Genomic DNA, 27867 nt, shown 5'->3' with positions numbered 1-27867 from the left:
CGCTGACTTCGCTTACTTCCATGCAGTTCTGTTATCTGCCTTCTTTTGCTATCTGTTTAGGTTCAATTTCCTCAACTTAATGTTACGCTTAGCTACATCTTAAAATCTCAATCTGGGTCTACCCTGATTCCTATTTCCTTCATAGAGTTGTGAATATAATACAGTAATTGTCTGGGTCTACCCTGATTCCTATTTCCTTCATAGAGTTGTGAATATAATACAGTAATTGTCTGGGCCTACCCTGATTCCTATTTCCTTCATAGAGTTGTGAATATAATACAGTAATTGTCTGGGCAATCATTCATTACCCATCCTGTGCGCATGGCCCAGCCATCTCACGCATTTTGCTATCAGAATGTCTGCCTTGGATGAGAGGACATGGCAGTCATTCAGGTCTTAGGATTTCGGTGTTCTTAGCCCAATACATGTATTTCATTTTCTATGAAATGTTAACAGTATGTTGTGCTTTGCACAATGTATTAATCTACCATACTTGCGTCCCCAAAGAAAGCACAATGTACATGTATTAATCTACCCTATTTGCGTCCCCAAAGAAAGCACAATGTATTAATCCATCCTATTCGCGTCCCCAAAGAAAGCACAATGTATTAATCCACCCTATTCGCGTCCCCAAAGAAAGCACAATGTACATGTATTAATCCACCCTATTTGCGTCCCCAAAGAAAGCACAATGTATTAATCCACCCTATTCGCGTCCCCAAAGAAAGCACAATGTATTAATCCACCCTATTCGCATCCCCACAGAAAGCACAATGTATTAATCCACCCTATTCGCGTCCCCAAAGAAAGCACAATGTATTAATCCACCCTATTCGCGTCCCCAAAGAAAGCAAATGCAAATACTAAAGCGATCGATAAAAAGAGGAAAGTAGTAAAAAACCTATTTTATATGGTATTTAAAAACTATTAGTGAATATGTTTTACTTTGAAGCAGCTAAAAACTCTTGCCACCAATTACCACAAGCAGAAATTTTTAGTCTGCTCACATAAGTGAATGGTATTATTCAATGCTTGTAGGCATGTCAAATGGAGGCCCAGGGGTTACTACGAGTGCAAACAAGAAGGCTTTGCGGCCTGTGACACCGGGAGGAGGTTTTGTTAAGTCGAACTCGCAGATGTTGACTGCCAACCAACAGTCAGGAGATAAGATGCAAGTGGTAGACATCGGTGAGCTAGAGAGAGGCTCTACACCATCACCCACCAAAACACAGGGCAGCGAGGTAGGTTGTACTTACAACGAGGTAGGTCGTACTTACAACGAGGTAGGTCGTACTTACAACGAGGTAGGCTGTACTCGCAATGAGATAGGTTGTACTTACAGTAAGCTACAGGTCTCCCCGAGTTCACTCAATGTATGATGGTGAAGACTATGTATTATATTATGCCTCTGTATCAGCTACTAAGGACAAAAAGGAGTGATGTATATTTGCTGTTATGGACCATCTGCAATTATTTCTGAGATTTCCTTATGTTTTCCTGGATACCAAAGTCTCAGTTTATGCTTTTCAAACTTGAGGCTCTAGTATTCTGAATATTAAAATTATTTGTTAAATGATATACATGTAATGATATATGTAACCGTTTCATGATTATTTTACTGAAACCTTCAAGTGATGGCCTTGAATATTGCCACTGACGCTGTAATGTTTCACTATAGATAACGGTGCCTTTTGTGTCCGTCCATCTAACTTATTTGTATGTACAGATCCTGAATAATGCACATTATTGTTTATACATTTCTAGCAAATTCTCATAAACAAGCACTGAGGTAGAAAATGTATGCCTCAGCCTGAACACAGTGCCAGTGTTTTCTTTTAGTGTCCTGTCACTGTGCTTTAAACACATATAGATGTAGGTCCTGTCACTGTACTTTAAACACATATCGATGTAGGTCCTGTCACTGTACTTTAAACACATATATAGATGTAGGTCCTGTCACTGTACTTTAAACACATATAGATGTAGGTCCTGTCACTGCGCTTTAAACACATATAGATGTAGGTCCTGTCACTGTACTTTAAACACATATAGATGTAGGTCCTATCACTGTACTTTAAACACATATAGATGTAGGTCCTGTCACTGTACTTTAAACATATATAGATGTAGGTCCTGTCACTGCGCTTTAAACACAAATAGGTGTAGGTCCTGTCACTGTACTTTAAACACATATAGATGTAGGTCCTGTCACTGTGCTTTAAACACATATAGATGTAGGTCCTGTCACTGTACTTTAAACACATATAGATGTAGGTCCTGACACTGTACTTTAAACACATATAGATGTAGGTCCTGTCACTGTACTTTAAACACATATAGATGTATGTAGGTCCTGTCACTGTACTTTAAACACATATATATGTAGGTCCTGTCACTGTGCTTTAAACACATATAGATGTAGGTCCTGTCACTGCGCTTTAAACACATATAGATGTAGGTCCTGTCACTGCGCTTTAAACACATATAGATGTAGGTCCTGTCACTGTACTTTAAACACATATAGATGTAGGTCCTGTCACTGCGCTTTAAACACATATAGATGTAGGTCCTGTCACTGTACTTTAAACACATATAGATGTAGGTCCTGTCACTGTACTTTAAACACATATAGATGTAGGTCCTGTCACTGTACTTTAAACACATATAGATGTAGGTCATGTCACTGCACTTTAAACACATACAGATGTAGGTCCTGTCACTGTACCTTAAACACATATAGATGCAGATGTAATTTTACCCAAAGCTATAAATTCAATCAGGGTTTGTTCATCAAATTTCTCTAACTTTAATGCATGCTATACCTACCATTGCATTGTTCAGAATTGTCAGCTCATGATATATAGGTGACTGCCTCCGGAGTACAGGCTGACCTACAAAGTAACAACACACTGAATGGCAACATTAAATCAGATGATCATGTGATGAGAGTCGAAGAGGAGGAAGAGGAAGATGAAGATGCGTTTCACGATGATTTGCCTGACATAAAACCCAACCAGCAACGCTATCTTATACAGAAGTATGCGAATCTATGGTTCAACAAAATCAAACCAGGTAAGGGGATCATGTTCTTTTAACATGTAAGAGTCATTGTTTAACAGCCAGGGTCAACGGTAGGTTGCACGTTGCTAGCATGGCCAATCAACTAGTGCGAAAATGAGTAGGAGCAAAGAGTTGCAGAGAGCAAACAACTCCTTGTTCAGCATGTCAAATGAGTAGTCAAGGAGTTCTGAATCCTCGATTGACTCTCAATCATCTGTTACTAAAAGTTAAATATAGACTAAAGAGGCAGTTATTATTAATAATAAAAGCAATGAATAATGCATAAAGTAAATGATAGTTGTCAACTAAATACCATGGAATGATGTGAGTATTCACATTTGGAGATGACAGTTCATTTTTTCTTGTTCAATGATTGGCTGATGACTAAACTGGTTATTTTCATCTAACAATACTGTGGCTTACGGCTAATAACAAGACCAGACATTGACATAGACTCAAACTGTAATACCAGTTGGCCATCCTGAACTGATTTCCACAATGTTGCTATTTGAAAATGCATTTGTGTATTTTACAAGCAGGAGGTAATATTACTATGTGCTGTTGTAGTGTCATTGCAGTTGTACATCTATGTCTATGTGTATGATGCATAGATGCCTCATTAAGATGCCTCATTAAGATGCTCAGACTATTATTTTAAAATGCATCTTAAAGTCCTTACATTGGCATAGGCTGTTGCTACCATCTGTGATAACGTATCTGTGATTAGCCAGCTTTGTCTATCATTTGTTTGCAAACACAAGGATTTTCCTTTACACGAGTTCCTGCTCTTTGCTAGCAGATGACGGTTTGTTCAGTTTGTCCAAGTTTGCTCGCTATATTGTTTTGTTACATCTCGAGCTAGTCGGAAACTGCTGCCGTATTTGTTTGGAATCATTGTGTGTAATAATTTACTTTTGTGATGATTTAATTTGTGCTTATCAAGCCTGGCTTATCAGCTTGTCAAGGCCTGGCAATTTCCAGCTTGTCAGGACCTGTAAGTTGCCACTTTGTCAGGGCCTGTAAGTTGTCAACTTGTCTGAGCCTGTCAGTTGCCAGTTTGTCAGGGCTTGTCAGTCGCCAGCTTGTCAGTGCCTGCCAGTTGCCAGCTTGTCAGGGCCGGTCAGTTGCCAGCTTGTCAGAGCCTGTCAGCTGTCAGTTTGACAGGGTCTGTCAGTCACCGGCATGTAGGGACCTATCAGTTGGAAAAGACACATTGCGCCGTCTAGTAAATATTTTTGAAGTCATCTCTGTCAGCCTCATATCCTAAGACAAGTGTAGTTTGGTGTCAAGGTTTGTATGTCAAGGTTCGTAAATACTGCCAAACCTTGACATACAGAGTTAATCTGTTTCAATATTTGTTTACATGTAAGAGCCATCGTATGTTGGAATAAATACTTCTATTCTAGTACATTTAATACATAGAATGTATTATTTTTATTTGTTATGAAGTTCAAATGCAGTGATAAATCATCTAAGCTTTGAAATGTATTATATAAAACCACTACTGAATGCCCAGCGTTGCCGAGTGGTAAAAAAGTCTTTGGACAGACAATTTGTTTTTATTTAACATATACAACATCGACCATTCAAACTTTTAAACTTCATATCATGAGAAAAGTGTTTTTGTGCAGTTCAAATGAATTAAGAGAAAAAAGAATACAACTGTAAAGGTTTTCAAATTTTTTTCTAACAACTTTAATTTTTAAATTCCATATCATGAAAGAAGTGTTTTGTTGAAATAATTTAGGAAGAAAAATAAAACTGTAATCGTGTTTAAATGTAAATGTGAAATCATCAGCAAGTAATGACTAAATGTAGACTGTTTTTCTACGATTACAATGAAAAATTATTTGGTATACAATTATATGATTTTAGTTCGTTTCAGTATTGGCATCATAAGGCGCAAATATTGTATAGAGTGGTATAAAAACCTATAGTAATTATCTAATACAATCACCTCCTGGTGAAAATCATCAAAATTATCATCATTAAAAATAGTAACAAAACAATATGTTAACCTTAGTAACTATAGCTACCTACAATAACTTTAGTGCATTTTGTGGTTATGATCTGCAAGAAAATGTAACATTGCAATGTACTACGTGCATCATGTACCAAGGGGAGTTCTTACCTTCGAGGCAGACGTGTAACATAAATGGTAAATCTAACTTAAATGAATTTAGTTCACTAAACACCTACTTGAAGAAAGTTTTAGTCTGTATTTTACTAAACTTCAAACTTTGAGCTAAAATTTCATTACTTATCTGTTTGCGAATCCGTTTTCGTCATAATTTACCGTAACAAATAAAGCTGAACTGAGATAGCGAGCAACGTATATGGCTTTCCAGAATCGTGTGAAGTATTTCAGCAAATAGCATATCGACATTTTTGTTATTTCATCATAATCAGTACAACAATCTCCAAATTTCAATTTTGAGAAAAATTTTTGTTGATATCATATGGCACAAAACAAGTTTGCCCTAGTATGGCTTGGATGAAAAAGCATTGTATTTCATAGAGTTGGACAAAAATATTTTATAGCAGGGGCATTGTAACCTTTAGAGGCAATGTATCGATTAATACAACATTTAGTGTGTGCAATCGGGAAAAGAAACAACTGCTTAGCCTTGTGGTTAGATCCGTTTTTAGAAACTTGTGGTTGCAGTCTTCGATAGTTCAAATCCAGCACTTTTTAGAGCTTTTCAATTCAAGATTTCGGTAGCTATAGTCGGACAGACAGATAAGTGAGTCGTTCCACTCACTCGGGCTTATGCCAACCTCTACTATTCTTTTTCAGATGACCAGAAGTTGATTGACAGAAACTGTGGCTGCTGCCCCAAGTCTGGCTTCAGCACCTACCACAGATGGCTAAAGTTTCAGAGCCTGATCTATAAGGTGGCCACTAATGGATTCTTTGAACTGTTCATCACCCTTTGCATTATTGGCAACACCATCATCATGGCTACAGGTAATCCAACACTTCTCTGTTCGACTTTGTGCATAGTTGAGAATTGCAGCGATATGTTAGTAGTTGATTTTATAGCCGTGTATCACTGCATCAATCGTAGGGTGGCACAATTTTTGTTTTATCCCACAGAAATTTATGACAAATGTGAGCAATGTCGGCACTGCCCTGATTACCTACCTCCACCTCTCACCGGTGATGACGGACTCGCAGCATATACTGTGTACGGATATGATTTGCCCAATTGTTCCATCTGCCCTCAAGATGTTTGTGGCAACAAGAATATCACGCAGTATACAAAGAATACAGGCATGAAGGACTCTCATATTGATGCTATGGAGAAGTCTAATGTGGTGTGTACTGTTACCAAAGACCAAACCTCAACCGTATATATAAATCTATCAACTGTTACCAAAGACCAAACCTCACCAGTATATTTAAATCTACAAACTGTTACCAGAGACCAAATCTCACCAGTATATTTAAATCTACCAACTGTTACCAAAGACCAAACCTCACCAGTATATTTAAATCTACAAACTGTTACCAGAGACCAAATCTCACCAGTATATTTAAATCTACCAACTGTTACCAAAGACCAAACCTCACCAGTATATTTAAATCTACCAACTGTTACCAAAGACCAAACCTCACCAGTATATTTAAATCTACCAACTGTTACCAGAGACCAAACCTCACCCGTATATTTAAATCTGCCAATGACATAAATTGAAAAGAAATCTGTTAAAGGGAATAGTCTAAGAATTTGAGATTTATTAAATGTTTGATTTGAACACAAGGCAGCTTGCTATTAAATGTCTTTGTAAAATAAACTTCTTTTTCACAACACGAGAGCATAACTCTCAAACAAAAAGTGTTTATTTTGCGCAAAATGAACTTATTTTTCAAAACTTTAATTGACGGCGTTTCAGGTTCACAAAATTGATCATTATATATTCTTATACACTGACAGTCTCGTACGCTGTGAGAGATTATCAGGTGTAATAACCATGTGCACAATTATTCTTAGATGTGGAAAGGGGATGTCGTGGTGCAGAATGTAGCATGCTTGACAGACACTCTGACTATCCGAGATTGATCCCCATGCAATGTAATATTTTTTCCAAACACTTGAAGTTCTTATTATAGTAAAGACTATTCATTTAAATTTACCAAAAAAGTTGTCCCACTTATTAAAGATTTTTTAAGCTTTTTAATGTTATGCGCAGAACTAATACTATAAACTATCATTATTTATATTACAGCCTCTTTTTCTGTTAAAAGTTTATTTTAAAAAACTCCAGTGAATCATCACAACCTTGTGAAATTTTTAAGAACTGATTGGTTTCGTTCATTTGTAAAGATTACATGTTCCTTTGAACTCAATTTTCATATTTTTGTTGAAATATAGTGGCTGTGATAATTTGGTTGGCAAGTGGTTACTTATGTTTTCGTAACATTTATTTTACAGTACAAGATTCTTTTAGGAACACTTCAACTGTTCTCGTCTGCTTCGCTTGTAGTTTTTCACAATAGTCTTCACCTTGGAGGCGATCATTAAACTGACGGCCCTCAGCAAAGAGTACTTTGCCGTTGGCTGGAACAACTTTGACCTCTTCATTGTTATTCTCAGCCTTCCAGACCTTGCCATCTACTTTGGCGAGGTGGGCGATGTGCCTGGTGTTTCTACGATTACAGGAATTGTCAAGATCTTCAGATTGGTGAGATTTCTTGCGAGACTCATGACTCACATCAAGGCTTGTGACTCACACCAAGACATGTGTCTCACACCAAAACTCTTGACTCACACCAAGACTCGTGACACACACCAAGACTCCGTGAATCACACCAAGATTCATGACTCATACCAAGGCTCGCGACTCACACGAAGACTCATGGCTTACACTAAGCCTCGTGGCTCACACCAATACTCATGGCTCACACCAATACTTATGGCTCACACCAAAATTTGATACTCACACCAAGACTCGATACTCACACCAAGACTCGTGACTCACATCAAGGCTCGTGACTCACACCAAGACTCGTGACTCACACCAAGACTCGTGACTCACACCAAGACTCGTGACTTACACCAAGACTCGTGACTCACACCAAGATTCGTGACTCACACCAAGACTCGTGACTCACACCAAGACTCGTGACTCACACCAAGACTCGATACTCACACCAAAACTTGAGACTCACACCAAGACTCGTGACTCACACCAAGACTAGCGACTCACACCAAGACTCATGACTCACACCAAGACTCATGACTCACACCTAGACTTCTACATAAAACTCTCAAGCATTTTTTGACAGTTATATATCCTTTCCAGTTAACTTTGACAAAAAAGATAAATTTATTTGGGAGTTTCAATGTTATAGATAGTCCAGCATGAGTTGGATCCGCGAAGTTTTACCAATTCTCATTGATCGTGTGAAATAGTTTTCAGGTATTGAGTTGTCTCCTCACAGCCGACTGTAGTTAATCTCTAGAATCGAACCTTGAACTATCCTTAGAAGAGATTCGCAGGTTTGTAAGCGAAGGTGAAGAGGCTGGTGAAGCTTGAAAGAAGAATGTTATAGGATTTACATACAGTATAAATTATATATACATATTATTACCTTATATGTATATGGTATATACATATAAGGTACTGTAAACTTCATATAGTTTTAGTTAGGGCAAGCAACACTGCGTATTTCTACCGCAACCTCTAGCTCTGAAGGTAGAGTTTCCCGAAGATCATGAGTGTAAAACTGCATCTGCTGTACTGTAGATGAGGATTATCAAGCTAGCGCAGTCCTGGAGTACCATGAGGACCTTGTTGAGTATTATCTTCCAAACTATGAGCGCCATTGGCAACCTCACAGCTATCCTCGGTCTCATCATATTTATTTTTGCTGTCCTTGGCAACCAACTACTTGGAGAGCCGTATGCTCAGTACACAAACACATCTCGCATTGACCTTGAGGACTATGGATATGAATTGCCTAGGTATGCTCTGTTTCCCATTTAATGTCTAAAACTATTTGAATAGAGAAACTCTGGTATAAAAAGTGAGAATATTGCAGGGAGCCACCAGAAATCTCTTAGCGGAGTCTACATAGGAAGTTTGTGTAAGTGGCTAGGAAGAATGGGTGCAAATATGATTTAAGGGAAGAAAATTCTTTTTTTGTAATCACTTGATCCCGGCGTTGCTCTAGATTCGTATCTTCATATAACCTGTACAAATCCTAACTCTGTCTTCTCTTTCCAACATTTAAATCTATAGTGTCTTTGGCTTCTTTTCAAGGTGGCATTTTAACGATTTCTTTCACTCATTCCTCATGGTGTTCCGTATTCTATGTGGAGAATGGATAGAACCTCTCTGGGACTGTATCAGAGTTGTCAACTCCGCCGGTTGCAGTTTCTTTTTCCTCAGTACACTCATGATTGGTAACTTTATGGTAGGTGCCCGTTGTTATCTACCCATAACCTTTTACATACCTCTATGTCATATGCTTACATCACAATGCCATGCAATAGATATAGCTTCTAGCTTTGGCCATGAGTAATGTCAAGCTGTGTATAACAGCAATCTATCTGGCTCTATGCCAGAGATATTTGTTACAATCTTCCTTTATTGAAATTTATTACGACATGGCCTTCTTTTCATGTTAGTTAACTTCTAGGAATGCTAACAGTGTTAATTTTTACCATAATTAAGTGAACTCTAATTAATGATATTAATTTTTTTCAAAAGCTTCTTTACTAACCAATAAAAATTAAGATAATTTAGAAAAATCATTAAATTTTTGATCAATAAAGACTGTATTTAGAGTTTTGGAGCTCTTCTTTTCCTTTTACCACCAGAGGAGACTAGAGTAAGAAATATCAAATTCTTTATAATTTTTCATAACTGTCAGCTTTTTTATGGGTAGTTTTATCTCCACAGGTCTTCAACCTCTTTCTTGCTCTGTTGCTCAATGCGTTCACTGCCGACAATATTAAAGATACCAAGTCAGATGAGGAGTCAAAGATGGTACAGAGTCTCAAAGACTTGATCAACTGCTGCCGCAGGAAGCAGGTTGGTTGGTTACTGATGGTCATGTCAAGTATATACATACTGTAGATATACATTATATAAAATGTATATATGTATTTATATATATATAATATGTAAAATAAATATAGGCCTTTATAGCATGTATATATACGCATCTTATATATACATATATACACACATTTATATACATATAAATATGTATATAACTGTATATACAGTATATGTAGTTTACACTGTAAAGTAAAGTGCTCAATAATCGAGTCAATTAGAGCTGTGTATGAAGTTTATTAAAAACTACAGGTTAAAATCATTACTACTATTAGTTTCATGCAATCGTGTTGCAATCTTCAGGTAGAATGACTAAAATGTATAATGTACAAGCTATAAAGTTACTTAATAAAGCTGAGGGCTTAATACTATTGTGTGATATATATATTTTAGTACACAGCAAATTATGTAGTCAAATTATGTTATTGAGCTAATTAGGTGTTTTCTGGCATGCCGGCATGTGGATATCAGCTCGCTTCTAGTGTTAAGGCTGGCTAACTTCGGTTCGAATATGATGAAGTACTTTTCCCATTGACATAACTGGCAAGGTTTTGTTGATGTGTTGTAAGACCGCGCTCTTTTGATGATCTTCCAGGTTATATTATAGTGAATGTTCTTGTCTTTTAAGTCCCATATGTATTTACTCAATTCTGTTTGTAGCTTTTTAGTAGGATATTTAAAGGATGTTTTGTGGTTGGCTAGTCTTGTTTTAAAAGTTGTTTCGGTGAGGCCTACATACGTTTGTGTCTCGTGCCCATCGCGTTCTTCAGACTCTACGGTTGCCTGATATACTATGCACTTTGAAAGGCATAGTATATCAGGCAAGTCGGAGAATGCCTTTCAAAGTGCATAGTATATCAGGCAACCGTAGAGTCTGAAGAACGCGATGGGCAAGAGACACAAACGTATGTAGGCCTCACCGAAACAACTTTTAAAACAAGACTAGCCAACCACAAAACATCCATTAAATATCCTACTAAAAGGCTACAAACAGAATTGAGTAAATACATATGGGACTTAAAAGGCAAGAACATTCACTATAATATAACCTGGAAGATCATCAAAAGAGCGCGGTCTTACAACACATCAACAAAACCTTGCCAGTTATGTCAATGGGAAAAGTACTTCATCATATTCGAACCGAGGTTAGCCAGCCTTAACACTAGAAGCGAGCTGATATCCACATGCCGGCATGCCAGAAAACACCTAATTAGCTCAATAACATAATTTGACTACATAATTTGCTGTGTACTATAATATATATATATCACACAATAGTATTAAGCCCTCAGCTTTATTAAGTAACTTTTTAGCTTGTACATTATACATTTTAGTCATTCTACCTAAAGATTGCAACACGATTGCATGAAACTAATAGTAGTAATGATTTTAACCTGTAGTTATTAATAAACTTCATAACTGTATATCCATATATACAGTAGATGCTCCTATAACGTATACCTTCTATAACGTAAATTCCAGATAACGTAAAAAATTTATCTAAAGTTTTTGCTTCCTACTACATAAAAAATTTCATAACATGAAGTGTAAAGTCAGGGGAGTTTGCAAAATCGATTTGTATATTAGTTTATTTTGCCACACTTGCGTAAGAAAAGACGCCGTGCGTTTAGCGGGGTTTTTATATATATAACTTTCTAGTTATAATTATAGTTATACTATTCTAGTTCGCTGTAATAGATCATTAAACGTGTCAACAAAAAGGCGAATAGGATAGCTGCGCAATTGTTCATAAATACAAGGACGATCGATTGGTGCAGGTGTTACAGCATCAGTCTACCAGACTTAGTGTCACCAGTTGAATTATCGGCGAAAATTGTCTTTATCCTAACCTTGACCCCTGGATATTGATAGAACGACAAACAGGTATAATTGCTTTTTATAGTAAAAAGGTTTTGTTGTTTTGCCTTGTTGTAGACATAAAATACTTGTTATTAGTTTTACTTTGCAAAATAGATTTTGCTGTTTAGAAAAAAACAAGCAAATCCTTGTAAATGAATGTTAAAAATGTGCAGTCCCAACAACTCATAAAATTATCGCAATCATGGTCTATAAAAACCAGTGAAATTGATCATAAAAAGGAGAAAGGTTGTCTGTGCAAACTAATAATGCTGTAGTTACAGTACAACCCACAAATTAAAAGAGTTAAGTAAAGTTTTTTTCTTTTTGTATGCCCAAAAAGGAGGAGTTTTGAAAGATCTTGGAACGGATTAGCCAATTTACATGTATTTTACTATAATTCTTATAACGTACAATCCCTATAACGTAAACGTTCCTGGAACAGATTATTTACGTTGTAGGAGCATCTACTGTACATATAAATATGTATATATGTATATGTCTATGCATATTGGTGTAGATATACAAGCATATGAATGTATATTGTATATTTTGGTGTATATACAGACATATATTTGTGCATACAGTATATGTATGGATATATTTGTAATCTGTCTCTACATCAGTGTATGATCACCAGACTTCCAGGTTTTAGAGAAAGCAATAATCCCAAACGCAGTGATATTCACCCTTATTTCTGTTGTAGGCAAGGACAGTTACTCCAAGCAGTGACATGCTTTTGGGAAGTCAGGTTACATTACGACAATCTCACACTCGCTTAGATGACATGCTGCCAGAGCCTAAGCCAAAACAGCCATTTATCGCTATTAATGGCAGCACACAAAGCATCAAGAAACTGATAGAAGCAACAGATCCTCACAAAGATAATAGAAATGGAACAGCGCACAACATGTCACAAGGTGCTTTTCTCCTTTATTCTGCATGTGCGTGAAGAGAAATCCAAAGTGACTACCAAGCCAAATCAAGCATGGTACAATCAAAGCATGACTTGAATTCATTCCCTTTACGCTCTTGTGTTGTTAGAATAGTGATCATCACTGTTAGCCCTAGTTCTATAGGTGTTTGGTAGTGATCGTTCTACCCTCATTCCCTATATGCTCCTGTGTTGTTAGAATAGTAATCATCACTGTTAGCCCTAGTTCTATAGGTGTTGGTAGTGCTCGTTCTACCCTCATTCCCTACACGCTACTGTGTTGTTAGAATAGTGATCATCACTGTTAGCCCTAGTTCTATAGGTGTTTGGTAGTGATCGTTCTACCCTCATTCCCTATACGCTACTGTGTTGATAGAATAGTAATCATCACTGTTAGCCCTAGTTCTATAGGTGTTTGGTAGTGATCGTTCTACCCTCATTCCCTATACGCTACTGTGTTGATAGAATAGTAATCATCACTGTTAGCCCTAGTTCTATAGGTGTTGGTGGTGTTCGTTCTACCCTCATTCCCTACACGCTACTGTGTTGTTAGAATAGTAATCATCACTGTTAGCCCTAGTTCTATAGGTGGTAGTATTGTTCGTTCTACCCTCATTCCCTATACGCTCCTGTGTTGATAGAATAGTAATCATCACTGTTAGCCCTAGTTCTATAGGTGTTGGTAGTGCTCGTTCTACCCTCATTCCCTACACGCTACCGTGTTGTTAGAATAGTAATCATCACTGTTAGCCCTAGTTCTATAGGTGGTGGTATTGTTCGTTCTACCCTCATTCCCTATACGCTCCTGTGTTGATAGAATAGTAATCATCACTGTTAGCCCTAGTTCTGTAGGTGTTGGTAGTGTTCGTTCTACCCTCATTTGCGCTCGCTGATGTCGAACCATTCTGGTTGGTGATGCCTAAAATATGACTTGTCTTTTTAGATTGGCATACATCACCTTTCTTTACTGACGATTTTAGTGGTTAGTGAGAGAAGACGTAATTGGTGATGCGTTCACTAAACTCTATATACCTTGTTTGGCCAACAAAATAACATGGAATCTCTTAATTTGACCTTCAAATGTTAATTCTTTCATTATTTGTGAAATGTTAATAGCAGCCATAGAAGTGTTGTTAATGTATTTGTGTGCTAATGCTTTCCTCATGGAATACAGCTGTTATTTCTAGCTACAGCATGTGCATGACACCGCTTCTTGCAGACACAGGAACTGTAGAGCTCGCCCCGTTGAGTAATGGTCATGCGAAGACTAGCCGAAGTGGCAGCGTAATATCAATCTTATCAAATGGTACAAACACTGGCAATGGCGTACTCAGGAGTCGTACAGTTAACATGTCGCCCGAGAACCTCAAGCAGATAGGAGATGCTTTTACCACCAACCGGGATGAATATGCACAATTTGAGTCATCTATGGAGAGCGCCAGCGCTCCAAAGATGCCACCCATCATTGTAACTGAAGATGATAATGTCGAAAAAAAGACAACGGTGTTCTCTCCTTCCGCTGAAGATGATGACAAAAGTGAGCCAAAATTATGGAATCATAGGCACTATAATGTAGAATTTAAATTTGTGGTAATGTGGCCTTATGACCATGAGCTATTATCTAAATAGCAGAGCGGTAGCAATAGAATGAGTGGAAATGTGGCCTTATGAGCTCTATATAGTACCGTATGTAACACTGGTTATTCACAGGTAAAACTTCCATACTTACAACTCTAGCTTAATTGGTTGGCAAAACCTGCAACACCTTTTTCATGAAAACAATAGATTTATTTCTATAATTTAATGCATTTATGAGCTCTATTGTGTTATTCATTGATTAAATAGCCATGTAATCCTTTAAACTTAGTTTTAACTTTAATCTTTAAAAGTCAATCTTATCTAAAAGATGTTTTTTATATTTGAATCGACAAAATAATTGCACCCTTTGCATGGTGTTATGAAGGCATCATCCTGTCATGCATGCTGTGTGGCCCAATTTATTGTTGTATGCCGTGGTTTTATGCTTTATTTTCTTCTTGATTATTATTGGCCAGCGCTACTGCCGGACAGCTTATTTTTTTCTAATAGTTTGTTTTATAAGATTAATCTATTGTGGTTCCAATATTCTTATTATCCAATAGATTCTTTTTCAGAAATATGCTCATTTCAGTATACATTAAATACACAAGTTTAGTCATACCGTCTAAATCTAGCACAAATGTATTGTTAATGTAGGCCACATGGCAGTAAGAGTTGTCTACCTAAGAGTAGATAACTCTCTACGATAACTCTCTACTCTCTACTTTTTTGGTCAAGCTTAAGGGTTTGTTTTCTATATTTGAGAGTAATGCATTTTTTTATCATTTGATCTAAGAATAAAAAGATTGAGAAAACAAAGCAATAGTCTGCCACATCTTGGTTATATTTTTTATAGTGATGCAAACACTGACATATTAGTTGTACATACTAAACATGCTGACATATTAGTCGTACATACTAAACATGCTGCCATATTAATTGTACATTCTAAACATGCTGCCATATTAGTTGTACATACTAAACATGCTGCCATATTAATTGTACATACTAAAAATGCTGCCATATTAGTCGTACATACTAAACATGCTGCCATATTAGTTGTACATACTAAACATGCTGCCATATTAGTTGTACATACTAAACATGCTGCCATATTAGTTGTACAGACTAAACATGCTGCCATATTAGTTGTACAGACTAAACATGCCGCCATATTAGTTGTACATACTAAACATGCCGCCATATTAGTTGTACATACTAAACATGCCGCCATATTAGTTGTACATACTAAACATGCTGCCATATTAGTTGTACAGACTAAACATGCCGCCATATTAGTTGTACATACAAAACAGGCTGCCATATTAGTTGTACATACTAAACATGCTGCCATATTAGTTGTACATACTAAACATGCTGCCATATTAGTTGTACAGACTAAACATGCCGCCATATTAGTTGTACATACAAAACAGGCTGCTATATTAGTAGTACATACTAAACAGGCTGCCATAATAGTTGCACATAATAAAAGAGTTACTGGTTTGGTAGAAGAGGCCTTGAAAGAAGTAGATGGAATGGCAGAAGAAAAAACTGAAGAAGATGAAGAGAAGCTGGTAGGGGATGATGGTGTGGTGAACCTCCCCAACTGCTGCTGCGCTGTCTGCCACAAGTAAAACACTTTTGATGTTTCACATTTACAAAATCTTTCCTTACGAAACTCTCATTCTCTACCGCTTATCTTACTCAATTCTATTGCAGTAATCCCAAGTTGAATGGATGCTGTACCCAAACCTGGACTGCTCATAGAGAACTCTGGGCTAAAGTTGTCTCTCATCCTGTCTTCGAGGGTTTGGTCTTGTTTCTCATTGCTGCCAGCAGCATTACTCTGTGCTTCGAGGTTTGTGATTTGCTCTTATTGTCTGAAGTTTTAGCGTTTAATGTAGTCATTAGTCATTTCTACTGTAAATAGGTGGGCCATGATAGCTACGGGTTATGTGGGTAAATAAGTGGGCCATGATAGCTACGGGTTATGTAGGTAAATAGGTGGGCCATGATAGCTATGGTTTATGTGGGTAAATAGGTGGGCCATGATAGCTATGGTTTATGTGGGTAAATAGGTGGGCCATGATAGCTATGGTTTATGTGGGTAAATAGGTGGGCCATGATAGCTATGGTTTATGTGGGTAAATAGGTAAGACAGGATAGCTATGACTTAAGTGGGTGAATAGGTGGGCCAGAATAGCTATGACTTAAGTGGGTGAATAGGTGGGCCATGATAGCTATGGTTTATGTGGGTAAATAGGTGGGCCATGATAGCTATGGTTTATGTGGGTAAATAGGTAAGACAGGATAGCTATGACTTAAGTGGGTGAATAGGTGGGCCAGAATAGCTATGGCTTACGTAGATAGTCACATTGTCTATCATTGGAGGATGGCCTGTAGACCAACCTAGTGAAAATTTTTTTAACCTTTATCAAATGGGTCTGCACAGCAGTTACCATAATCTACAGCAACTAAATATTCACAAGAATGTTCCATCATATTTTTCATCCCGGTTCGTAAGACCATAAATATACAGAATGTTGACAACATCTCTTAGACTCAGTTCCCACGTACTAACATGTACCCTCAATCAATCAAAAGAAAGGCCATACATATACAGAGTGTTGACAACATCTCTTAGACTCAGTTCCCACGTACTGACATGTACTCTCAATCAATCAATCAAAAGAAAGGCCATAAACATACAAAGTGTTGACAACATCTCTTAGACTCAGTTCCCACGTACTAACATGTACCCTCAATCAATAAAAAGAAAGGCCTTTCTTTCTCATCAGTCACTGTCTTATAAAGTCGTAATGAAAGCATACATAAGCTTTAAAAAGGCTGCCTTTGGGAGATGCTGCCACAATTAAATGCCACTCTAGTAAGTGCCAACAACTTTCTTCAATGTTTGCTTTGCTATTTCATTGGCAGTCTTTACCTTTTTTTCATATTTGGGGTCTTTCTCTCTAGGATGTGCACTTGCATGAAAACCAGGTGTTGTTGGAAACCCTGAACTACCTGAACATGGTGTTTGCTGTGCTCTTCTTTCTTGAGATGCTCCTCAAGTGGCTCGCCTATGGTTTCAAAACATACTTCACTAGTTTCTGGACCATCCTGGATTTTATTATTGTCGTGGTAAGTAGTCTCAATAAGTCTCATAAGCGTGAGAATAACTTGCTCATGAGGATCGTCTGTGTACTAACTATCCATTGAGGATTGTAGTAATATAAAATATGAGTCAGTTTTTACGGTTTTCAGCAATGTTAAGTACACTGCAAAGAGAATTTGTTCACTTTTAGCATTTGAATAATTACTTAATTCAGTAAGCACAAAGGTTACCCAGATATTTTAAAAATATCTAGAAATAAGCCGATGAGAGTAAGCAACTCCCCAGATCAGGCTACATTATATGCTAAATAGAAATTCAACAACTTTAAATAATCAGGCTTGCCGCGACCGGGCTAAGATTGTGGATTGGAAAGTCAGCAGATATGTTTTCTTTTTTATTAAGTTGTTTGTCTTTTTGTCGCAGGTCGCTATTGTGGATATTATTGCCAGCTTTGCTGGGTTTGATGGACTGTCAGCGTTTAAGATTTTGAGAGTACTGCGTGCTTTGAGACCTCTTAGAGCTGTCTCCAGATGGCAGAACATGAAGGTGCGTTTAATCAGTCATTCATTTGCATTTGCAATAAACTCATACAATGTTGGTTGTTGTCTCCTCATTCACTGCTTTGATTTGCAGATTGTTGTGAATGCTCTTATCTTTGCCCTTCCCGCCATTGGCAATGTGTTTGTGGTAATCTTTGTTTTCTGGCTCATCTTTGCCATCATGGGTGTGCAGACATTTCGCGGCATCTTCTACCAGTGTTTCTACAACGATGAGCGGGTGAGTCAGGGTTGAACATTGAAATTCTGACTCAGAATTAAATGCAGATTTTCATAGTGTTTTTATGGCGAGTTGTAATTACATGTACAAGAAAAGAGATTTGTGGCACTATTGGTTGCTTGATTCATTCTGTAGAAAAAGATATGACTGTATTGTTCTTTTTATTAATTGTAAGGTTTTTAGTTTAATCGCGACAATTGTGGCTTACATACACCTCGGGTAGCTTTCATTCTTCCTGCAATCTATTGTGCCACTCCTCTTTCCTATATTTTCTCTGAGGCAGATTTAACCACTTTTTTTTAATTGTTTCTAGTTGAATTCATTTTTATTGGCTATTTTACAATTTAATCTGTCAATATGATCATATTAATAAAAAATAAATGGACAAATTTGGCATTAATAACGTGAAATACTGATATGTCTATGCAGGTGCTTGCGTCAAGAGATGATGAAGCTATAGCCTGGGCATGCGATGAGACCTACCTGAACAGCTCAAATGTAACCTTTAGCTTAACGATCTATAACTTTGAGAACTTTGGTGATAATAGAACGAACGTAACACATGCCTGGCCGTCAGAACTCAGTCGCTGCACTGCTAATCCCGTTCTTGTCAACCTGTCATGGGCTGGTTTGTGCGAACGATTGGGAGGCTCATGGGAGCGTCCCCTAGTTCACTTTGACAATGTTTTCTATGGTTACCTAGCATTGTTCCAAGTGGCTACATTTGAAGGATGGATGGAAGTGATGGAAGCTTCAATAGACGCTCCACTATCTGTAAGCGTTAGAATTTAAGATTCTCTTGTATGCGCGAGCTTTTTCAGTACAGTAGCTCAGCAGTAAAAATGTCTTGTAGAAAATTAGATGATAGAGTATGCTGGTTTTACAGTGCTTGATTTTAGAGATTTGCTCCAAAGTACAGTTAGGCCTGAAATTACATCTAGTTACATCTGAAGTTGATCTGTTCTGCATATGTTAAAGTCGTTATAATCTGATACAAATACCTCCATAAGAGCACTTTGTTTGGTGTTTTAAGTTGTTCAACAGCCTTAGACTTGAAGAGAAATGTTTTAAATAATTATATAAATAATGTGTGCTACAAAACTATATGAAAAACTACAACTGCTAAAATTAAATTACGGTGAAACTAAATTGATAATGTAATAGTCAATCAAAATAGTTTGATATTGTAGCTTCACCTTTCCATTAAAGACAAGCAAATTGAGGTGCTGCCTTGACAACACAGTAATTGTACAACGCGTAGGTAGAGAGAGCGATACAGAGCTTGCTGACTTGACAACACAGTAATTGTACAACGCGTAGGTAGAGAGAGCGATACAGAGCTTGCTGCCTTGACAACACAGTAATTGTACAACGCGTAGGTAGAGAGAGCGATACAGAGCTTGCTGCCTTGACAACACAGTAAATTGTACAACGCGTAGGTAGAGAGAGCGATACAGAGCTTGCTGCCTTGACAACACAGTAAATTGTACAACGCGTAGGTAGAGAGAGCGATACAGAGCTTGCTGCCTTGACAACACAGTAATTGTACAACGCGTAGGTAGAGAGAGCGATACAGAGCTGGCTGCCTTGACAACACAGTAATTGTACAACGCGTAGGTAGAGATAGCGATACAGAGCTAGTCTAACTCAGATCATGTGAACTTCAAATTAGCATAACATATTACTGTTTTATGTTTCAAATTTAATTTGTTTTATTTTGCGGTCAATTATCAAGTCTATGTTCACTCGCTTCAGGTGTTCCTTAATTTTCCTCACTTTTATTAAAGTAATTACTAGAAGGCTTCATAAATTTTATTAAGAAATGATCAAAATACTTCTTTTCTAAACTTTATTATGTTAATGGTAAGCAAAGCATTGCCTTTGTGCTCATTATCACTGCTAGGCTCACACTAATTTTTCAAAGTGTAAAAGAAAGTGTGAAGTACTGTTTAATAGTTTTGCCAAATTGTAAAACTAATTCATGTAAAGGATAACTGCGTACCTATATACTAATTTACAAAACTATAATGTTTTGGTAAACTTTGGATGTCATACTTGGAAATTATGTCAAAATTTGAGTGAAAAATTGGCTCAAATTTTACATTTGTTGAAAATTCATATGCTATATATATAAGTTTTTTTATTTTTTTTCATTAGGTAGTCCATAATATTTTTATACAAAAAATGTTTTAATTAGGGCTCCAAAAATGAAAAATCAATAAATAAAAAGGTATTGGCATGTAGTGTCAGAAACGTAAAAACAAAAATAAGGAAGAAAAAATGGGGAATAAGGAAAACTAGGACTTGAAACTACTAAGTATAGTTATACATCTTATTTCTTTTGACAAAAGATTTAAAGAATTAGCAATACAATTGTTGAGTGCATCTTTTGGTAAGTGCAAATTAAAATTATCACGCTGTGGATATCTGATAATTGAGAATTTAAACATATCAGTGATATGTGAAGTTAAACTATTCAGTATTTTTAATCGAGCAATGTAAGTAAAATAAATTAGAAAAACATGATTCATTGCTTTACTCCTTACCGCCGGATCCCTTCCATAAGCTACTCCTTGCCGCCGGATCCCTTCCATAAGCTACTCCTTATCGCCGGATCCCTTCCATAAGCTACTCCTTACCGCCAGATCCCTTCCATAAGCTACTCCTTACCGCCGAATCCCTTCCATAAGCTACTCCTTACCGACGAATCCCTTCCATAAGCTACTCTTTACCGCCGGATCCCTTCCATAAGCTACTCCTTACCGCCGGATCCCTTCCATAAGCTACTCCTTATCGCCGGATCCCTTCCATAAGCTACTCCTTACCGCCAGATCCCTTCCATAAGCTACTCTTTACCGCCGGATCCCTTCCATAAGCTACTCCTTACCGCCGGATCCCTTCCATAAGCTACTCCTTACCGCCGGATCCCTTCCATAAGCTACTCCTTACCGCCGGATCCCTTCCATAAGCTACTCCTTATCGCCGGATCCCTTCCATAAGCTACTCCTTACTGCCAGATCCCTTCCATAAGCTACTCCTTTCAGCCAAATCTCTTCCATAAGCTACTCTTTACCGCCGGATCCCTTCCATAAGCTACTCCTTACTGCCAGATCCCTTCCATAAGCTACTCCTTACCGCCGAATCCCTTCCATAAGCTACTCCTCACCGCCGAATCCCTTCCATAAGCGTTTTCATACTGAATAAATATTAAAGTTTCTGAAAATTTAAGAATGGCTATGACTTCCTCCGACAGCATAATATGAAATGGAGTTTTATTTGTTAGATCGGTGGACAGAGTTTCAGAGAATCACGTCTCTACTGGTACTTCTACTTCATGTCCTTTATCATATTCGGAGCTTTCTTCACCCTTAACCTTTTTATTGGAGTGATCATCGACAACTTCAATGTTCTCAAAAAGAAGGTGGGTTCATCAATGTACGATCATCGGCTTTTTCCTATTATTGATGTCGAGGCTAAGCGGTAACCCTAAAATGATAGGTAGAGTTTATATAGACGATGATTTTCCGAAACTATCAGATCTGTGAAGGGTATTTATACTAGTTGAACTGTATGAACAATGTTTATAGAAACTGCTTCTAAGGATAGTGTAATCCATGATGGCATATGATTAGTCTATCTGCATTTATGTACATCAGATATTTGTAATAAGCGGTCTGTTCACTTGGACTATTTGGATAAGTATGTATATAAGTAATACAAGTGTTACCATGGACATTCGCGTGTTGCGGATTATTGTTACAAGAAGATTTAAAGGATAAGGAATTTTATGCTAGAGGTCATAGTGGCGCACTCCTATCTCTCTTAGTAGCGTGCTTTGGAAATAGGAACGACCGAAGCATGGAAAATACTCAAAATGGATTAGCTTGGGCGGCATTTTCTTGCGTGTCATTCGCAACTGCCGTTTCCATATTTTGCAAGCGTGAAACATTTGACAAAGTTTTGCGAGTAAGAACGCTTGCTTGACTTGTGGGTTTTTGCCGTTTTCATCTAGCAGAGTAACCGCGTCATAAAAACAGAGTGACAAAGCTCTTTCAGCAAGTGTTCATCTTTTCTTAATAATAATAAGGAAAGGGAAACACAATGTCGAAACAGCACTTGCAATATGCTATTGATTGATTGGAGCAAACATTTTAATCAAATAAAGATGAATTTCTGGTGACTATTACAGTTGCTGTCAGTGTACCTAGTGATAATTACAGTTGCTGTCAGTGTACCTAGTGACTATTACAGTTGCTGTCAGTGTACCTAGTGACTATTAAAGTTGCTGTCAGTGTATCTAGTAACTATTACAGTTGCTGTCAGTGTACTTAGTGACTAGTGCAGTTGCTGTCAGTGTACCTAGTGACTATTACAGTTGCTGAGGTTTTAACTGGTTGGCGACGGCAACAACTTCATAAATTTAGTTGACCTGAGATTTTCCTTCTGCAGTATGACGGGAGCTATCTCGCTGCCTTCCTTACTGAAAATCAGCGGAACTACTACAGCACTTTAAAGAAACTAGGCAACAAAAAACCACAGAAGACAATTCGACGACCCAAGGTAAATGATTTGTTGGAATTGCATGTATCCTGTTGAGATAGACAATATTGTTACAGTTTATACAGTGTGTATTCGTCACACATGTTGCATTTGTGAGAGTTCGTTGCACTATTGATTGTACATGTACCGATTTGTGTGACTCATGTGCTGCGGCTCTTTTTATAGTACCACACTTGTAATCATCTCTTGCATTACCATTGACATGGTGGCACAGTCTGACAGTCTCTTTACCTCGCTGTTAAAAAGTATTACTACTACAACTCCGGATGCATTTATAAAATTTCTGTTTCTGTATTTTAGAATAAGTTCCAAGCGTTCTTCTTTGATGTAGCCGTTGATACACGATTTGAGATTTCTATAACACTGGTTATTTTTCTCAACATGGTGGTTATGATGCTTGACTACCTGCCAAACCCAGAAACAGACCATGGGGAGCTTATCGATGGAGTCTACACACTCACTACAGAGAACCAAAAGAAGGTAATCATCTCTACTTTTCCTTTGCTATATTACCATAACTCCTAATTACTTTAGTTGGACGAATGAAGTTAACTCTGGTTGCTATATTAGTAATCCCCAATGTTTAGTCAATCGCTACGCGAGAAAGGTGGTGTTAAATAAGCTAACAGGCACTAGTTATTATTAATGCAAGGAATGCGGTGATGAAAGATGTCGACTTGACCAGTTCAAATATCTGTTTATCTTGTAAGTTTATAACCGTTTACATATCTGATCCTTTTCGAATTTCTGCTTTAAACTGTAGGAATTGTCTTCTTACTTCATTTTAGAAAGACTTCCAGTTGCGTATGACTGCTGCAACAGAGTATATCAATCTTGTATTCACCATTGTTTTTGTACTTGAGGCTATCATAAAGATTATTGGGCTCAGATTGCACTACTTCCGAAGAGCTTGGAATGTCTTTGACTTTGTCGTAGTTATCCTCTCAGTGTTTGGTAAGTCATACTATTGATACAAACATTACTATACATAGAAATTTATGAACAGCAGTTCTTGTGGTGAAGACTCAAAATTAGCACTTATAATTTGCCGCCAATAGAGCTACTCCTTAATCCAATAAAGCTACACCCTTGTCCAATAAAGCTACTCCCTTGCATAGCTGTTTGATCTAGTCTGAATGGTTGGATGTGGTACTGCCAGACTCTTGCAATAAGGCATTTTCCTTCTCATAGCTCTGTCATGAGGGAAATCAATGTATAAACCCTGAGAGTTGCAGAATCAATATTCGAGGGATAAATATATATTTAATAGTATATTGTATTATTTCTATTTTCAAGTCAGGGTTCAATTCAGGGTTCATGTAATAAATGTTGTACATAGGTATAGGTAGATTTTGTGAACTTACTGTTTCATACAGATTTTACAGAAAATACATTTGGCTGTTGGAGTACTGGCAGTGCAAATCTTAACATTGGTTTTGCTCAAATTTAGCAGCTAGTGTATAAAAGATTGAATAGCCAGGCTTATTTTTTGTTGATATCTAACTCACATACTTTCACTGCCTGAATATAAAAGTAACATGAAAGCATTAAAAGATCTACATACATGATAGAGCAAGTTCTGGCATAGCTTTTCACTTTCCAAAAAATGCAGAGTAGAACTAGCTTGTCTTTACATCTTTGTTATGGCTGATTTATTTTTATTTAATTATTTCCAATGCCTGGTGTGTCAGATAACTTATTTCCTGTGTCTGGTGTTTCAGATAACTTATTTCCCATGCCTGGTGTGTCAGATAACTTATTTCCTGTGTCTGGTGTTTCAGATAACTTATTTCCTATGCCTGGTGTATCAGATAACTTATTTCCTATGCCTGGTGTGTCAGATAACTTATTTCCTATGCCTGGTGTGTCAGATAACTTATTTCCTATGCCTGGTTTGTCAGATAACTTATTTCCTATGCCTGGTGTGTCAGATAACTTATTTCTTATTCCTGGCATGTCAAATAACTTATTTTCTTCGCCTGGTGTGTCAGATAACTTATTTGTTAAGCTTGGTGTGTCAGATAACTTATTTCCTACGCCTGGTGTGTCAGATAATTTATTTCCTATGCCTGGTGTGTCAGATAACTTATTTCCTATGCCTGGTGTGTCAGATAACTTATTTCCTATGCCTGATGTGTCAGATAACTTATTTCCTATGCCTGGTGTGTCAGATAACTTATCTCCTACATTTCTTTCTGTTTGCATTGAGCTTAGATTTTGAAACTCTTCAGAATTCATTCCAAGCTTATTAATTGTGCTTATAGTTCATGCTTAATTGACATACATTTTCATAGACATCTACAGCTTCTTTGACTCACGGTTTGGAGCAAATCCCAGTAAGGATGATTTCTCTGCTTATATATGTTACAAATAATTATCTGTTATAGTTAATAGGTTCTATGCACAAATTATTGAGACATATTTTCCCACCAAGTTTTTGTTGAAACAATGACCTTTTAGAAACGCACCTTTCATACCTTTCATACTTTAGTGTTTCTTATATTTTTATTCACAGACTGATGAGCATTTTCTTAAAAGTTTTCGGTTTTCATTTTCTCATTTGTGCACATGCTTGTATATTGTAGATTTAGTTGCTTTTACTGGTAGGCATAAATGCTGTGTATGTACTTTATATACCTTCTGCATGCTTTCCAGTACCACTACTAAAAACCTGTTTTAAATCGCCCATTCATTTTGAACTCTGGTTGTTTTCTGTCCAGCACTCACTATGTTTAGCTCATGCCATGCCATCCAACACGTTGCTGCTATGACGACAGTTCTTTGGCATGCTTTTAAAAAAAAGCTTCATCTTGACCCTGTAGAAACAGTTTGCAAATTTGATATGAAATGCAGTGTTGGCTGTCTGCGCTATTCAGGCTTTAGCATGGCTCCTTTTGGCTCGATGTTCTAACATCCTGTTAAAATTTTTAGCTTGACACCTGATTTTCTTGCAGGTATCATCTTGGAGGATATATTTGATGGGGATCTATTCATCTCACCAACTCTTCTTCGAGTCGTTCGTGTATTCAGAATTGGCCGAGTTCTCCGTCTCGTTAAATCTGCCAAAGGAATACGAAAGCTCCTATTTGCATTGATTATCTCTATTCCTGCGCTGTTCAACATCGCTATACTGCTCTTCATATTTATGTTTATTTTTGCGGTGATGGGCATGACCTTGTTTTCAAAGGTGCGACATGTTGCTGCTCTGACAGAAACGGTGAATTTTGATACTTTTCCTAACAGCATTGTGCTGTTATTTAGACTGTCTACATCTGCCGGTTGGAATGATGTTTTAGAACCATTGCAGGACCCGAAGAGCGGATGTAACGACAGCTTTTATGTTGATACTTTGGGCGTGCCACAAGCGTCTGCTCAAGGCAACTGCGGTAATGAAACATTTGCTTGCATCTTCCTGATTCTTTATCTATTTCTCAGCTTCATGATAATCATCAACATGTATATCGCCGTTATTCTTGAGAACTTTGCGCAGGCGCATGAACAGGAAGAAATCGGCATCACCGAAGATGACTTCGACATGTTCTACGTCGTCTGGGAAAAATATGACCCACTCGCTACTCAGTATATTAAGCTCGAACATCTTTCAGACTTTCTTGATGATCTAGAAGATCCTCTTGGAGTACCGAAACCAAATGGTATGCAGGTTGTAGCCTTTTGTTTGCCCATAGTTGAGGGTGACAGGATTCACTGTCTTGATGTGTTAATGGCCCTAGTACGGCGTGCACTTCACACGAGTGAAGAGGAAACACCTAACATGTCTCAAGAACACAAGGATGCTAATGAAAAGCTCAAAGCACAGATTGCAGATAAATACAGAGCAGCATTCCCTCAAAGACAGAAAATTAAAGTGTTATCCACAACTATGCAGCGCAAAAAAGAGGATGTGGCGGCGAAAACATTACAGCGTGCGTGGCGAAAACACAGAATGAAACAGAATATATTACGCATTAAAGAACTGGCTTTGGACTCGAGCATGCGGGACAGCATGTCTCACAGGTTGAGCGATGCTGTCGGTTCAATCAAGTCTCGTCTAGGAAGTGCTGTAAGTAGATTTTCTAGGCGTGGCTCAACCCGAAGCGAAAAAAGCTTGGATTCGCAAACATTAAATTTACCTACAGATCCAAAGTCTAATAGACTGAGTCCCAACATGACACCACGCCAAAGTCGACGCAGCCCATGGTGAAAGACATGCGGGCAACTTTTTGCGAGTTCAGTTTTGTGTAGGCACTTGAAAAGGCAGGACAGTAGCAAGGCATTCTGGATCAGTAGACCACACACGCACACTCTATGCATCAATCTCTACATAATGGGAGAACAGGGTACCGCCCATGTGCTATTGTCTTTTCTGTATCGTTACCTGTGCGAGAAAGTTCTAACTCTGAGCTAACCCAAAGCATTATCTGTCTTCCACAACACTATGTGTGACTACAAAGTACATCATTATTTTACATTGAAATGAAATCTGTTGATGTAATAAACATTGACATTCATAATTTCTGTTTTTTATAAATATCTATATTTGGTAGTTACCCTGTTTTAAATCTATACCAATATGTTCACGCCTTGTAACATTTCCGAAACACTGTGTCATGGTATAATCACCTAGTTTTATGACCTTGCCGATGCGCATCATCCGTATAACCCCACTGACTGTTGTCAGCCAAATGTTTATTCATTACTGTTTGGTCACCAATCAAACATTGCATTGTAATATTTGTGACACAAACGATGTATGCAAAGACTAATTGCATTGTATTTATCATAATATTATTATGCCATGTTATTTTATAGTTGATATAATAGATTGTGCTGATACTATATGATACTATAGCACTTTATATATTTTTGTTGTTGTTTGAGACAGATAGTTTCTTAATAAATCACCATCTCAGATGAA

General features: G+C 37.5%; 1 protein-coding gene across 1 annotated transcript in view; it reads left to right on the top strand.

The window, feature by feature from the left end:
* The window catches only part of LOC137394128 (sodium channel protein 1 brain-like), a 76717-nt gene extending 49094 nt beyond the window's left edge, over window positions 1–27623 (top strand). The window contains exons 14-34 of the mRNA XM_068080847.1: window positions 1039–1241; window positions 2865–3072; window positions 5858–5941; window positions 6239–6378; window positions 7549–7746; window positions 8812–9029; window positions 9328–9481; window positions 9970–10101; window positions 12692–12905; window positions 14094–14456; window positions 16025–16130; window positions 16220–16358; window positions 17477–17641; window positions 18039–18161; window positions 18249–18392; window positions 18822–19166; window positions 21676–21813; window positions 22842–22952; window positions 23253–23432; window positions 23741–23901; window positions 25884–27623. Of these exons, the coding sequence (XP_067936948.1) occupies window positions 1039–1241; window positions 2865–3072; window positions 5858–5941; window positions 6239–6378; window positions 7549–7746; window positions 8812–9029; window positions 9328–9481; window positions 9970–10101; window positions 12692–12905; window positions 14094–14456; window positions 16025–16130; window positions 16220–16358; window positions 17477–17641; window positions 18039–18161; window positions 18249–18392; window positions 18822–19166; window positions 21676–21813; window positions 22842–22952; window positions 23253–23432; window positions 23741–23901; window positions 25884–27153 (4796 nt within the window). The 3' untranslated portion in view covers window positions 27154–27623. The remainder of the gene's footprint in view (window positions 1–1038; window positions 1242–2864; window positions 3073–5857; window positions 5942–6238; window positions 6379–7548; window positions 7747–8811; window positions 9030–9327; window positions 9482–9969; window positions 10102–12691; window positions 12906–14093; window positions 14457–16024; window positions 16131–16219; window positions 16359–17476; window positions 17642–18038; window positions 18162–18248; window positions 18393–18821; window positions 19167–21675; window positions 21814–22841; window positions 22953–23252; window positions 23433–23740; window positions 23902–25883) is intronic.
* Window positions 27624–27867: the final 244 nt, after the last annotated feature.

The sequence above is a fragment of the Watersipora subatra genome, chromosome 4, assembly GCF_963576615.1.
Source record: "Watersipora subatra chromosome 4, tzWatSuba1.1, whole genome shotgun sequence".
Classification (NCBI taxonomy): domain Eukaryota; kingdom Metazoa; phylum Bryozoa; class Gymnolaemata; order Cheilostomatida; family Watersiporidae; genus Watersipora; species Watersipora subatra.
Note: the sequence above shows the minus strand (reverse complement) of the source record. Positions and strands in the feature narration are given on the sequence as shown.